Source organism: Loxodonta africana, chromosome 16 (assembly GCF_030014295.1).
Source record: "Loxodonta africana isolate mLoxAfr1 chromosome 16, mLoxAfr1.hap2, whole genome shotgun sequence".
In the NCBI taxonomy this organism is placed as follows: domain Eukaryota; kingdom Metazoa; phylum Chordata; class Mammalia; order Proboscidea; family Elephantidae; genus Loxodonta; species Loxodonta africana.
Window position 1 is genome coordinate 37171652 of NC_087357.1, and position 15475 is coordinate 37187126.

Genomic DNA, 15475 nt, shown 5'->3' on the forward strand with positions numbered 1-15475 from the left:
ATTCTGAGCAGAGTTGGGTGCATGGTAAGTACCCAAAAACATTTTGTTTCTTTGAACTTGGATCCAGAGCCTGGAAATGGGCACTGCCATTGCTCAAATGCCTCAAGGAAGGACCTTTGGGATGTGGCAGAGCGTTCATGGGGAATGACATTTTGGTGAGTAGGGAAGGAGGTCTTATTCTTGTAGGAGAGCTAGGCTTCTAGTCTTCATCTGCAGAGCTACTTGTTTCTGAAAAGCTACAAATGTCCCCAAATTGCCTGCATTGAGTTTTAATATGGTGCCACACTGGATTGGACTGAAGCGGTCTTAAGCAGGGAGAAAGGGCAACAGCAGTCATAAATTCAGGGTATTTCCAAGGTGAAACCAAGCACCTGGTGCCCTGAAACTATTTTTCCCCTGGCGCAATCTGTGATGCCCCACCCTGCCTGTGCTTCTGGGGATGCCCCTTATAGTCTAGTCTTAACACACTCCACCCTGTCCACATGAATGTGCCAGAGTTTCCTTGATTTTCTGATCAAAGCCAAGAGCAAGCTTCTCAAATGAAGGAAGGTTTCGGGACCTTCGGCAGGTCACTTGAACTCCATGTTAGTATCCTAATCTGTAAAATGAATAGGCTGGACTTGATTTACGAAAAAACAAAAACTCATGCTTGCTGAAGAAGCCCTGGTAATACAACGCTTAAATGCTCGATTGGAACCAAAAGGTTGGCAGTTCAAATCCACTCAGTGGCTCAGTGGGAGAAAGACCTGATAATCTATTTCCATAAAGATCACAGCCAAGAAGACCCAATGGGATAATTCCACTCTGTCACATGGGGTTCCTGTGAGTCGAAAATCGATGCAATGGCACTTAACAAAAATGATGCTTGTTGAACACCTACTGTGTGCTAGGCACTGCAGATGCTGTGCTGAATGAGACCCAGCTCTGCCCTCAAGGGGCTGATGGTCCTATGGGACACAGACCGGGAGGTGGGTAGGGAAGTAGGTGATGCTGGAGGAGCCCCAGGGGGTGACCCTTTCCTGATGTTCATGTTTCTTGAGAGAAAGGTACTCCTAGCAGAGCAGGGGGAGCTCGCAGTTGACATTGCACTATTGCCACGCACACCTGAAGTGGGAGGTGATGCCCACGTAGGCCAGCAGTGACTCGTGGGGCCCTTCAGATCACGGCAGGGCCTGCTTCAAGCATTTACCAGTTAATGCAGTGGGAAAAAGCATAGGCCCTTAAGCCAGGCTGCCTTAGTTCAAAACTCAGCTCTGCCATTTACTAGTTGTGTGTCCTTAGGCAAAAACCATATAACGTCCTTATCTGTAAAATGGAGCCCTGGTGGCACAGTGGTTAAGAGCTAGGCTACTAACCAAAAGGTTGGCAGTTCAAATCCAACGGCTGCTCCTTGGAAACCCTATGGGGCAGTTCTGCTCTGTCCTATAGGGTAATGAGTTGGAATCAACTTGTTGGCAATGGGTTTGGTTTTTTGTTATCTGTACAATGGATATCCTACTAGTACCTTCCTCGTAGTGTAGTTAAAGGAATTAAGATAAATTAATATTTGTAAAACACATAGAAGAGTACCTTAAATATAAACGTTTGCCATTATTTTTATTTTTTATGTATTTACGTGTTGTGTGTATGTATGTATAAAATGTTCACGTACACACACACAGAGGCTGGCATTTACCTTCTAAGCATTCAGTGTGGTATGCTCCTTCACCTCCACCTTTTGTCCTAGCAAGTGAGGCCTTGATAACCAGGGACAAGGCCCTGGTCCCCAAGCCTGAGAAATTATGGAAGAATTTCTTGAAGATGCAAGAAACCCATTCCTTGGGTGATATGTGTTCATCTCTCTTACAATCCCTGTTTGCCATGGCAAACCAGACTGTAGGGCAGCAGCCAAGTCCAGGTTCTCCATACCGCCTAGAGTCCATTGCGAGCCAACAAATGCTGGAGGGGTTGACTGCAGAACCCACCCTAAAGAGCCAATGCACAGGGGCAGAGCAGAGGCCCTTCTGAGGGGCAGCTTTCTTTCTGCAAAAAAACATAAACAGAGGTGCAAAAACCAGCAACAGAAGGAAGCAGGGTTGGGAGATTTTATGCAGTTGGCTTTGAAGATGGAGGAAGAGGGCCACATTCCAAGGGACGTGAGTGGCTTCTAAAAGCTGAAAAAGGCAATGAAACAAATTCTCTCCTAGAGTCTCCAGTAAGGAACACAGCCCTGCTGACACCTGAATTTTATTTAGTCTTGTGAGAACCATGTCGGTCTCCTAAACTATAGAACCGTCCAGTAAATATGTGTTGTCTGAAGTCACAGAGTTTGCGGTAATTGCTATGGCTGCAACAGGAAACGAACGCTCAGCCTCATCCCTGATATTTCCATTCTTACTTAGGTCATTGGTTGCCACTAGGCTTAAACCCAAGTCTTTCCCTCATCTCTGCCCTCTGGGTCCATTTTTGGACTCAGGGTTGTTGAGGACTCCAAGGGCTCCCATTTATTCAGATCAATTACAGGAGCAGGCAAAGGCAGGAGGACAAGAAGGGGGCAGGCGATTGCAAGGGTTCAACAAAGTTTGAGCTCTGAATCAGAAAGGCATAGTGTCGAATCCAGGCCTGGTATTGAGACTTGCTGGAAGATGTATTTTGTGGAAGCCTGAGCAAGATATTTGTCTTGTTTCTTCAGCTATAACAAGAAGACAGAGATAGATGGCACTTCAAAGGATTATTGTGAGGTGCGGTGCAATAATGTGAATAAGGCATTTAACACCGGGCCCAGCAAAGAGCGACACAATAAACGGCAATGAGAATTATCTACTAATCTTATTAAATTATAATTAATGTTCATGTGCACTCAAGAGACTAAGTTCAAGGAACTGCAGAGAGGTCACTGGAAGGTACTCAACGGTAGCGTCGAGCAGCCAGTGCCGAACGCATCTGAGCACCAGCTGGCCAACCATCCACCTCTTCCCCTTCCTGCCCCCTCCCCTTTCCTGCTGAGGCAGCAGCGCAGGGACAAAGCCCCAGGGGATGAGGAGGTGGCACGGCCAGCTGGCACTCATATCCACCTCCCACCCCAGGTCACAGATGCTGAGCAGCTCAACCCTCTGTCTGCCTCCTCTCCCAACGGCCCCTCCACCTCGGGCTGCCCTTTGGTAACTGATCAGCGTCACCTGGTTTCCCAAGGAGTGGGGCACACGTGGCGCTAAGGCGCTGTGGTCGGCCCGCGAGTGATGGCTGGGACCAAGGGGCGTGCGTGGAGTGGGGCCAGCGGCTCCGGCCCGCGCCGGGCTCTCACTTCCCCTCCCCAACGGCTGCGGGTGCAGGTGCCGCGGGCCGAGCCCCGCAGGCGGGGCGGGCCCTGTGGACACGCCCTCGCGGCTAGTCCTCGCTGCCCGGCGGGAGGAAGCGCCAGAGCAGCGGCTGACCCTGCGCGGAGCCCGGCGCTCACTCCTGCCTCACGCGCAGGGACGCCGCCGGGCCCCCGCACCGCGCACGCCGCGAGCCGGGGATGTGAGCTGCGCCCCCGCGGCATGGCAGCCTCAGGTGGGTCGGCAGGGGCCCGGGGCTCTCTGGATCTTTCCTGCCAGCTCGCTCCGTCCTCCTGTCTCCCTCTCCTTCGCCCACCCGCTCTCCTTAGAGCGTGTCCCCTCTCTCAACTCCCTTTGCTTCTCCTGTGCGGGGATGTTGCCTTCTTTTTGTTTCCTGTTCCAAACTTCCCACCTCAACTTTCCCACGTTCCCACTCCAGATTGTCGCGCGATTCTCTTCAGGGCCCCGCCCTTCCTCACCCCACGCCTGCTCAGTCTCCTTTCCTCCCCCTTCACTGGCCCTCAGAGCTTCTGTTCGTCGTTCTCCGTGTTCCTCCAACTCTGTGAACTAAGACATATCCAAAGGCAGCGGAGGGGCTGACTTGTCAATGCTGGCGAAAGGCTTCGCGTAGGGCCTCGTGTGACCAGTAGGGGGCGCTCAGACAGTCCTAGGTTGGTACTTAGGCTATCTTCCCAAGCCCCTCTTCCTCTACCCCATACCAGGCTTTGTGTTTTTTGCCTAGCATTTTGCAAGGAACCTAGGAACACTATTCCCAGTCTTTAGCTTTGCCTTTTCTGTGTCCTTTGCATAACTTTGGGAGGATGGGGAGAGTTGGAAGCCACTGGGGAATCTACCTGCTAAAAGGTGTCAGGAGACTTTTCTGGTTAGTCTTGGGTTGCCTTCTGGCCCATGGGGGCGTACAGTTGATAAGTCACATACTCGCTGAGGCCCAGGACAAACTACATAATGATAATAATTGCAGGTACTTAATGAGTACTTAAGGAGCCCTGGTGGTGCAGTGGTTAAAGCACTCAGCTGCTAACCGAGAGGTCGATGGTGTTCGAACCAGATGTGGTAGTCTGTTTCTGTAAAGATTACAGCCTTGGGAACCCTATGGGGCAGTTCTACTCTGTCCAAAGGGTTGCTTTGAATCAGAATGGACTGGGTTTTACTGTGCATTTCGATGAATGTTATGCACCTAATAATGTTCTCAGTGGTGAGCAGGACACACCTAGTCCCTGCTCCCAAAGAGTTATTGTCTTGTGAAGGAAAGCGATAAGAAAAGGAGGAGTTACTAGATAGCAAAATGGGCTTGCTTACTTGTATTTACCCAGCCCATCTTATGATGTTTTAGTAGAGATAACATGTGAAAAACAGGCTACAAAACCTCTTGAAAAATGAAATCTTGTCTTCCAGGAGAATATACAGTTCTCAGAGATATGGGCAGATGCTAGAATGAAGACTGGGCTCTTTGCAGATCCCCTGAGGTCTAGCCTGGTAATGGTGCTTCCGAAGCAGGGATAGAAAAAGGGTATGGTGACAGTTCTATTAGATTTGGTAATCAAGCTCATTATTTAAGGGGCTTGGGAAGGTAGCTAATCTCTGGCTCTTGGCTCTCTAGCTGTATTGTGAGTAAGGAGTCCCTGGGTTGTCATGAGTCAGAATTAACTCAATGGCAACTGGTTTGGCCTTTGATAATAGTAGAGAGTCCCTGGGTGGTTCAAAAAAGTGCTAACCGAAAGGTTGGAGGTTCAAGTCCACCCAGACTTGGAAGAAAGGCCTGGTGCTCTGCTTCCAAAAAATCATCCATTGAAAACCCTGAGGAGCACAGTTCTATTCTGACACACATGGGGTCGCCTTGAGTTGGAATTGACTTGACAGCAACTGTTTTTTTTTTTTTTTTTGGTTAGTAGTAGGCTCATGGTCCGCACATTCCATTTGAAAGCCAAAGCAGTTCTCTAGAGTAAATTCATTTATTCAACAAATATTTATTGCATGCCTACTGTTGCCAGACACTGTTCTAGGTGCTGGGTAAACAAAACAGACAAAAAAAAAAAGCCATGCTTCCATGGAGCGTATACTGTAGTGGGGGCAAGGCAGGCAATACACTTAATAACGTAAGTATATGGTCTGATACTAAACCAAAACCCATTGCCATCTAGTCGATTCTACAGGACAGAGTAGAATTGCCGTATGGGGTTTCCAAGGAGCAGCTGGTGGATTCGAACTGCTGACCTTTTGATTAGCAGCCAAGCTCTTAACCACTGTGTTACCACGGCTCTGTGGTCTGATAAGTGCTATGGAAAAACAGTAGAGAGGGGTAAGGGAGATTGGGGTTATAGTTTTAAATCAGGTGGCCAGGTGAGGCCTCATGGAGAAGGCAACATTTGAGGAAAGATGTGGAAGAGAGGGAGGGAGATGTGAGGGGAGAGTGTTCCAGGTAGAAGAACAGTTAGGTGTTTGTGGTGTGTTTAAGGAAGAGCGAGCAGGCCAGAGTGTCTGCGGTAGATGAATGAGGGGAAGAAGTACAAGATGAGGTCAGAGAATGAAGCAGTGAGGCTCCCACCTCCTTCCATGGCTGGCAACAGGGCCTGGGCTACTGAGGCCAGGGAATAGCAAACCAGGAGGGCGTTTGGGCAGAGGAAGCAGAGACAACCACCTTTGTCCAGGGTCCCCTGCGTATCAATCCAGTGGACATGACCGAAGGGGCTAAGAAGTGTGCTCCTCTTCAGATGAGGCCCCTAGTTCAGTGGCCAATCCTGGGGCTATTTATGGGCTCTGTAGTGGCTTCTGCATACATCTGTAATGGTTAGAACATCAGACCCTCTCATTGTCTGTATCTTCTGCGGTGAGACACCACTCCAGGTGCTGCATGTGGGAGTTGGGCCTCTGGGGTCCCTGGGGCTCTCTGAGGCCTGGAGGTAAAAGGACCCATGGGAGCATGTCACAGTGGTGACGGTAATGCTTCTCACCAAGATTCTACAGGCTCAGGAGTCATCTGGGCCACACTTCTTCTGTATGGTAGTCTTCTTCTTCAAAACTGCTCTATTGAGATATAACTCACATACTGTACAATTCGCCTGCTTAAAGTGTATAATTCAGTAGTTTTTAGTCTTTTAACAGGTATGTGCAACCATCATCACAGTCAATTTTCTACCATTTTTATCACCTCAAAAAGAAACTCCGTACCCTTTAGCTGTCACTCCTTTATTTCTCCCTTGCCCACCAGTCCTAAGCAATCACTAATCTTCCTTTTGTCTCTATGTATTTCCGTATCATAGACTTTCAAATTAGTGGAATCATATAGTATATGGTCTTTTGTGATTGGCTTTTTCACTTAGCATAATGTTTTAAAGGCTCATCCAAGCTGTAGCAATTGTGCGAACTTCATTCCTTTTTATTGCTGAATCGCGTAGTCTTCTTAAATTCCCTTCCACTGAAGGGTAAACAGCAGTCTTCTATTTTCTAAAAAATATGTTTGCTTATTGAAACAAAGGAGAATCTTGGCTCTCTGCCCTTGAAAGAGCCCTGGATGGCAAGATAAAATGAAATGGAATCAGCCTATCCTGGAATATTCTCTGTACCCCTGATGCAGTCTTGTATTTACACTGGAGAGAGACAGGGGAGAGAGAGAGACTATAAGCGACTTCCCCAAGTGACCAAGTCTGTGACAGGCAAACATTAGAACCCAGGTCTCCCTTCTTTTTCCATGTGTCATCCTCCAAGTATTTAAGGAAAGCTCTCATACCTTGTCCTGCCCCCTCTCTCCAAGGTTCTCCTGTCTCCAGGTTCTTCTACCATCCCTGGACTTACAGAACAATAGTGCTTGAAGCAGTTTTTAATTTTTTCTGATATTAACTTCCATCTGATCCTTGAGGTCCCTCAATACTTCTGCTAAGTCCCTAAACATGAGCCCCTTCAGGGACAGGAGGCTCCTCACATAAATCATTACCAAATCTCTCCGTATCCTGGTCACCTTCCTTATCTCACATCCCTCTTCAAATATGTGACCAGACTCAATCACAGTGCTCCAGAGCAGATCAGCAGGGTGTCAGAGTCACTGCAGACCAAAGAAATGGTCTGAGCTGGGTGGTTGTAGAAGCCTCTTGGGATTTTTTCTTTATTCTTTTCCTAGATGGATTCTGAGTTTTTCAAAAGAACCTTTCTTTCAACTCCTGGGTTTCTTACCTCCACCTTCACTCCCTGATGCCACCAGTCAGCTCCTTCCTCTGCTGTTACCTGCTCCTTTGTTCTGGCTTCTAAAGCTGAACTTCCTGTTCTTTAAGCCCTAAAAGGTTCATGTATTTAGTTTCTCTTCATAAACAAACTCCCCCCCACAAAAAAAAAAAAAAAATGAGAGAAGTGATTTGGCATATGTGGAAAAATGGCTTATGGCTAGAGAAGGCACTTGTCAATGAAGAAAGCATCCCCCATACCAGGAGAGCTGCTGACAATGCATTTAACCCTATGCTGCTACCGAGCACGCAATGGAAGGGTTTTAACTTTGGAATTTTTTTTTTTTTTTTTTACAAATTCCTCAGCTTTCAGTTTCAGCAGTACAGCAAAATTCAGGAAGATGATGCATTTCATTGTTCACATTGAATTGAGGCAAAATTTCTATATGGTTCACCGAAAGTTGGTAACCAAATAGGTTGTGATATTAACTACCCCGAAATAATAACCACTTCCTTCTCAAGTACTTTTGCTCCAAGGAGGTTGAATTTAACACCAGTACCCAAGGAATGGGGCATTTAAATAGCAGTTTCTTCCATGTAGAAGAGGCTAATCCCTGAAGTGATTTTTATTTTCATTGTATTTTTCATAAACTTTTAATTTTACAACAGATTTAAACTTATAGAAAACTGCAGAGATAGTGCAGAGAGTTTCCCATATACGCACACCCAGTTTCCCCTATAATTAACATCTTGCATTAGTGTGGTACATTTCTTACAATTAATGAACCAATATTGATACATTATTATTAACTAAAGTCTAAAATTTATTCAGATTTCCTTAGTTTTCACACAATGTCCATTTTCTATTTCTGGATGCCATCCAGGATACTAGGCTACACTTCAACAGCACACAGTTAGTAGTCATGTTTTCTTAGGGTCTACTTGGCTGTGACTTTCTCAGGCTTTCCTGGTTTTTGGATGACCTTGACAGTTTTGAGTACTGGTCGGGGGTTTTATAGAACGTCCCTCAACTGGGGCTTGTCTGCCGCGTTACTTATCACTAGGCTGAGGTTATATCTTGGGAGGAAAACCACAGAGGTAGAGTGTTATTTTCATCATATCAAGGGTACATGCTGCCAGCATGACTTATTCACTGTAGATGATGACCTTGATCGCCTGGCTGAGGTATTAGTTACCAGGTTTCTCACTGTAAAGTTATTCTTTCTTTCCCTTCTTTCCCTACTGAACTCTTTGGAAGGAACTTACTATGCACAGCCCACACATAAGGAGTGGGGAGTAGCTATGTAAATGATTTGGAATTCTTCTGCGTGAGAGATTTGTCTTTGTTTTTCCATTTATTTATTCAATCATTTATATCAGTATTAACTCATAGATATTTATTTTATACTTTGAGTTATAATTCAATATTGTATTTATTTTGCTGCTCAAATTGTCTCAACTTTGGCTGTTGGGAGCTATCCGTTGGCTCCTGTGTCCATTTGGCATACCCCTACCATTGGGGTTTTGTTTGATATTTCCTTACTTTTTGGCACCACAAGATGCTCCAGGCTCACCATGTATATCTTCTGCCCTGCTGCTGCAATTAAGTCCTTGTATGATGAAAACAGTTTGCGTTCAACTACTAAGCTAAAGGTTGGTAGTTCAAAGCCACTCAACTGCACCACGGAAGAAAGACCTGGAGATTTGTTTCCTATGGAGCAGTTCTACTCTGTAACACCTGGGGTCACCCTGAGGTGGAATTGACTTGATGGCAACATTTTTTTTTTTTTTTTAGTTCTAGAATCAGCCTTTTCCCCAATGAACACTGGTTCCGTTTATAGAAGGAGAATGCTTTTAAAAACCAAGGGCACTAGGTATTTTTTCATTGTATTTTCTAAACTATATTCTACATTTCCTTGACTTTTAAAATAGAGTTTAGTTTAAAAATAAGAGTATGGGCTTTGGAGTCAGGTGTGATATTGGGCAGCAGCTAGTCTTCACAAAGTTTGAGTGTCCCTGTCTATAAAATAGCATATGTTTTAAAGGGTTGTTCTAAGGATTAAATGAGAGAATGCGCACGAGACACTTAGCAGAGTGACTGGCATGGGGTCGGTGCTTAGGTTGCATAGCTGATTTCGGTTTACACTTTCCTTGGTGATTCAGGGTCCTTAATAAACAGCTGATATTGTGATGTGCTTGGAACAGAGGAACAGGAAGTGGTGAGGTAGTATCCAGGGTGACACCAATGTTCAGTCCCCCAGTGGCCATAGAAGTGGTCATCTTGTTTTGGGGCCACTGCCTCCTCTTCGTCATTCATTCTCGCTATGAGTCGGAATCGACCCGATGGCACTGGGTTTTGGTTTTTTTGGCCTCCTTTTCATAAAGGTGGACTCAGTTGCTCATGGCCATGTGGTCTTCAGGGTAGTGTGATGTCACTGTTTTTTTGGTGACTCAATCAGTACTCCAAGACCCTTCTTAAGTGTACTTCTTAGGCTCCAGGAAATCATCTTCTTTCCTCTTCGCCATCACTTGTCAACCCTATTGAAAAACATTATCTGTAGTTTCTTCATTACTAACATATCGGACCACAGCTAGCCCTTTCTGAGATCTTATTATCCTTCTAGCCCATGTGTCCAGATTGTTGGTACAATATTTGCTCGTATATTTGGGGTATGTATTTGTGGCGGCTGTTCCTTACGTTTGTACTTTTAACTGAGTTCTGAGCACATATCACTAACATTAAAAGAACATCCTTAACATTATGATGCAGTTTAAACTCTTGTACATTTCCTACCTGATGAATCATGTTCATGAACCGTCTTCTGCAGTAACACCTCACATTAAAATATTTGCCTCTTGGGATAAACCAGCCATGTCAGAAGGAGAGACAGAAAGAAGGAAACTAGTTCTGCTTTTCTCAGAGTGAGCTTCATGTTATGTAGGTTTGGCAATTTTACCTCCTATTTATCCTGAAATTATTTTTCCATTGAAGTACAAAAAATAATGTTCCAAGCAGAAAAAAAAAAAAAGACCAATCAGCAAATATGTTATTTTAAGGAAGGCTGCAGCATAGGTACATGAAAATTTTGCTCTTAATCTGCTTCAACTTTGGGATCAAGATAAGCATGAATAAAACAGGACTATTTTATCCATAATTGAGGAGACAGGCCATGCTCAGAATTGAGTTCTCTGCAGAGTTACAAATGTCCATGGCAGTGTCATGAATTTCTGACTGTTTTTCTCCAGTTGCCTTCTAATATGGACTTCTTTGAAAATGTACATATCTTCCCTTTAAAGTTACCCCAGGCTGATCAGTTTGCTGTAAGCCCTCTTGGGTTTGGTTTTAGTTCTGGGTTGGGCTTCACCAAAGCAGGGGTTCCAAGAATGAAACTCTAAATATTTTTTTATTTGCTATGTTACTTCCCTAGAACTGCTGTAACAAATTGCCACAAAACTGGTGCCTTAAAACAATAGAACTTTATTCTCTCACAGTTCTGAAGGCCAGAAGTCCAAATCAAGGTGCTGACAGGATTGGTTCCCTCTGGAGATCCTGGAGGAGAATCCATTCCATGCCTTGCTCCTGGCTTCTGGTGGTTGCTGGCAACCCTTGGCACTCCTTTGCTTGGGGCTGCCAAACTCCAGTCTCTGTGGTTGTCTTCACATGACCTTCTTTCTATGCCTCTGTGCCTTCTCTTTTCTGTCCCTTAAAGACGCTCATCATTGAATTTAGAGCTCATTCTAATTCAACATGATCTCATCTTGAGGTCCTTGCCTTAATTACGTCAACAAAGACCCTTATTCCAGATAAGATCACATTCTGACATACTGGGTGAGCACATCTTTTGGGGGACCCAATTCAACCCACTATGCTTGCTATTTAAAAAATTTAGTAATATCCTGGGAAAAGCAGAACTATGCTGGATTTCTTTACTTCCATTTCACGGTTCATGTGTTGTTTTTTACTTCAAATATAGTGGAAGTTAGGGTAAGAAGATTCTTTCTGTAACTGTTTTAGAGCTTCGAACCTTCAGGACTTGCCCCAGTCCTGCCTCTGAACTATTCCCCAGGAACAACTCAGAAATGGGACATGGTCCAGGGCTCATGTTTATTAATTGTGATGGCGATCCACAACGTTCCATGATTCCCAAGCTTCACACATATTGAGCCAGCTTTCTTCTCTGAGTAGAAGGAAGGATCCCTATTGCATTGTACTGCTGCACGGAAATTCTCTGCATTCACCCTTCCAAATCACTCACGGAAGAGTTTGTTGAATTAGTGGAGCAATGAGGACCGAATCAGTGGTAACTGTTACGTTCAGAGCCCAGCTCCTTTAAACTTTGATAATTGGAAGCTAACTATTACTCATAAGATTCTTGACAGAATGTATGCTGGGAGGCAGCAGGTGAATTGGAAAGAACTGTCTGGGAATCAGGGGACAATCTGAGTTTCAGTCCTGGCTCTGCTGCCAATTTGCTGAGGGTGAATTTAAGCAAGTCCCTTCATCTTCTCAGATGAAGTGTTTATTTGTGAATGAGGAGTTTGGTTCCAGTGATCCCCCAAAGCCCCTTCTAATTCAGTGCTTCTCTGAGCCTTTCACTCAGTTTCTGACATTTGTGCTTTTATTAGAGGAAGAAGAAAGCATATGTTACAGACCTTATAAATTGTATTGTGTAGGCCAAAGCATTCATCCTTCCCCGATTACCATTCACATCAATGCATTACTTATATTCATCTGAGGATGATGACACCAGCTAGCTGTTATTGAGGGTTTACTACACGCCAAGCACTATGTTTTGCACTCTAAATGAAATGCCTAATTTAATTCAATTTTCACGAAACACTGATAAGTATTGCCATTATATTTCCATTTATAGATGAGCAAACTGAGGTTTAGAAGATTTTAGTAACTTACCCAAAGTTATACAATGAATACATCTGATTTTAGACCTCTGCTTATAACCACTGTATTTGGGAAAAAGCCAGGTGCTGGGGTCAAACTGTCTGGCTTCAAATTTAGCTCTGCCATTGTGGACCTTGGGGAATTTACTAACGTGCCTCGGCTTTTTAAAATTTTATTTATTTATTTGTTGTCGTTGGGAATATACATAGCAGAACGCACACCAATGCAACAATTTCTACATGGACATTTCAGTGCCATAGATTACGTTCTTCAAGTTGTGCAACCATTCTCACCCGCCTTTTCTGAATTGTTCCTCCTCCATTAACATAAACGTACTGCCCCTAAGTTTCCTATTTAATCTTTGGAGTTGCTGTTAACAGTTTGACCTCATATAGATAGTTCTTAAAAAGACACAATGCTGGAGGCAGACATTCTTTACTAGTTAAGCTAAACTATTATTTGATTTAAGAAGACTTCAGGAGATATTTTTGGTTTAAGGTTTAAAAAGATTACCCCAGGGCAATAGTTTTGGGGGTTCGTACAGCCTCAATGGCTTCAGAAAGCCTGGAGTCCATGAGTATTTGCAATTATGTTCTGCATTTCCTACTTTTTGATCAGGATTCACCTACAGAATCTTTGATTGAAACTTTTAGTAATGGTGGCTAGGTATCATCTAGTTCTTTGGGTCTTGTCACAAAGGAGTCTTTCTCAGTTTTCTCACCTGTAAAATGGGACTAATAGGAGTACCTACCTTATAGGGTTGCTGTGAAGATTAAATGAGCTAATTCAGCAGTGTACATGGAAGAGTTCTGGCTGCTATTCTCATCCTCTTCTGCATCAGTAATGGGGAGAGAAGCAGGCAGACAAAAGCGACAGCTTGTGTAAAGATCTGATGATACTTTGCAGCAAAGATGGAGAGTCTGGTGTGGTTAGAACACAGATTCTAAGTGAGGAAAGGGGTCAGACAGGTATGCTGAAGGCAGACTGTGAAAGACCGTGGGTACCAGACCCCTCATCTGGCTGGTATGTCCTGGGGGTTATGGGGAGCCCTAGAAGAAGAAGGTGTGTTAACATGCTTCTGTACTTCATTATCTCTCAGGGGTGCTTGGAGGATGTGACATCCTCATCATCTATAGCTCAGATGCCAATGAATGGTGTCAGTACCTCCAGGACCTTTTCCTGTCAAGTCGGCAGGTCCGCACCCAGAAGATACTGACTCACAGACTGGGCCCCAGGGCCTCCTTCTCCGCCGAGGACCTGAGCCTCTTCCTCAGCACCCGGTGCATCATGGTGCTGCTGTCTGCAGAGCTGGTGCAGCACTTCTACCAGCCGGCCGTGCTGCCCCTGCTCCAGCGAGCCTTCCATCCTCCGCACCGCGTGGTGAGGCTGCTCTGTGGGGTGCAGGACAGTGAGGAGTTCCTGAACTTCTTTCCGGATTGGGCCCACTGGCAGGAGCTTACTTGTGACGATGAGCCTGAGATTTACCTGGCAGCTGTGAAGAAGGCCCTTTCTGAAGGTAGGGATCTCGCTGGGCTGCTGGAGAGGAAGGTGATATTTTCCTTTGAGTTCTGTGCTAGGGCAGAAGCCTTCTTTCCAGAATTTTCTACACCTTGGAAAGACACAGGACAAATTAAATTCCCTTTCTTGCCAGAGGCAAAAAAAAGAGCTGTGGGGGTGGGAGGCTAAGATTTTGGTTGCTGGGGGTTTGAGGAGCAAGACTACTAACTTTCCTGCTTGCATGCCCTTCCCATTTGATCAATACTTGACCTTAAAATTTTTGTTAAAAGCTATCAGTTTTGGATAATACATGTATTAATTCTCTAGGGTTGCTGTAATAAAGTACCACCAACTGGGTGACTTAAAACAATAGAAATGTATTCTCTCACACTTCTGGAGGCCAGAAGTTCAAAATCAAGATGTTGGCAGGGACATGCTCCCCAGGAAGTCTCTAGGGAAGAATTCTTCGTTGTCTCTTTCAGCTTCTAGAGGTTGCTGGCAATCCTTGGTGTCTTTGACTTGTAGATTCGTCACTGCAATTTTTCTCTCCTTCTTTACATGACCTTCTCTTATACACCTATGTTTCTGTGTCTTCTTCTTGTCCTACAAGAACATTAATCATGTTGGATTTAGGGCCTACCCTAATCCAGTATGACCTCACCTTAGCTTAACTAATTATATCTGCAAAGACCCTATTTCCAAATAAGGTCATGTTCTGAGGTTCTGGGAAGGACATCAATTTTGGGAGGACACTGTTCAACCCAGTACAATACATTAATAGAGAAATACCCCTCTTCTCTATTTTCCACCAGCCTAGCTTCTGTTTTTTGCCCTGTTCTCCTTTTAAAATGGGAAAATTCTGATTCTCTCTGCCAGGGCTGATGACTTCAGGGGCCCCAGGAAGTATGACATTCACCATGATTAACAGTAACGGAAGGCATGCTCTGGGATGGGTGCATGTTATAACTTTCTTCCTCTTTTTTGTTTTCTATTTTGCCTCACTGTGGGCTATGAGCGAGCTATATTTTTGTTTTCTGTCCTTTTGCATTTGAGATCTTATATACCTGAAATCAGCAAGGAAGTCTGGAAAATTATGGGCTCAATTTACCCATGCCACAATTAACCCTGGTGTGATTTGGGCATTAATTTAACTCTTTCATTCGTGTACCATTCTTAATTGAATTAAGAATTTACTGATTGCTTAGTGACCCTAAAAAGCTAACATAGGTTCCTGGACACACTTATCCCAGGAATAAGCTGCTTTAAACCAATAAATACTACCAGATATCTTAACATAGGTGAGAGGTCCTAGCTCATTTTGTAATATAAATGACTAGCAGTAATGTAAAAGACATCTTACTGGAAATGCCTGATACACAGATTAGTAATTTTTCTAGGGTTTACTTATCTTTTCTTCAGGACACAGTGGTAGAAAAAGCACACAATTCATATTTGCAGGATTACATGTCATTGCTTGGAAGGAGTTGTGATCTACCCAAACTTACAAAGAACTGGGACGTAATTGTTCCTGTGGATGAGTGTATGTCACTGCAGTGGTCTATTATGATCTTGTGGGCAGGCCACTGTGACCCACTAACCTGTCATTC

General features: G+C 44.6%; 1 protein-coding gene across 1 annotated transcript in view; it reads left to right on the forward strand.

Moving 5' to 3' along the window:
• The first annotated feature begins 3203 nt into the window (after positions 1-3203).
• Positions 3204-15475, forward strand: part of PIK3AP1 (phosphoinositide-3-kinase adaptor protein 1) — a 132094-nt gene continuing 119822 nt past the window's right edge. Inside the window, exons 1-2 of the mRNA XM_003408990.4 lie at positions 3204-3531; positions 13471-13887. Of these exons, the coding sequence (XP_003409038.3) occupies positions 3219-3531; positions 13471-13887 (730 nt within the window). The 5' untranslated portion in view covers positions 3204-3218. The remainder of the gene's footprint in view (positions 3532-13470; positions 13888-15475) is intronic.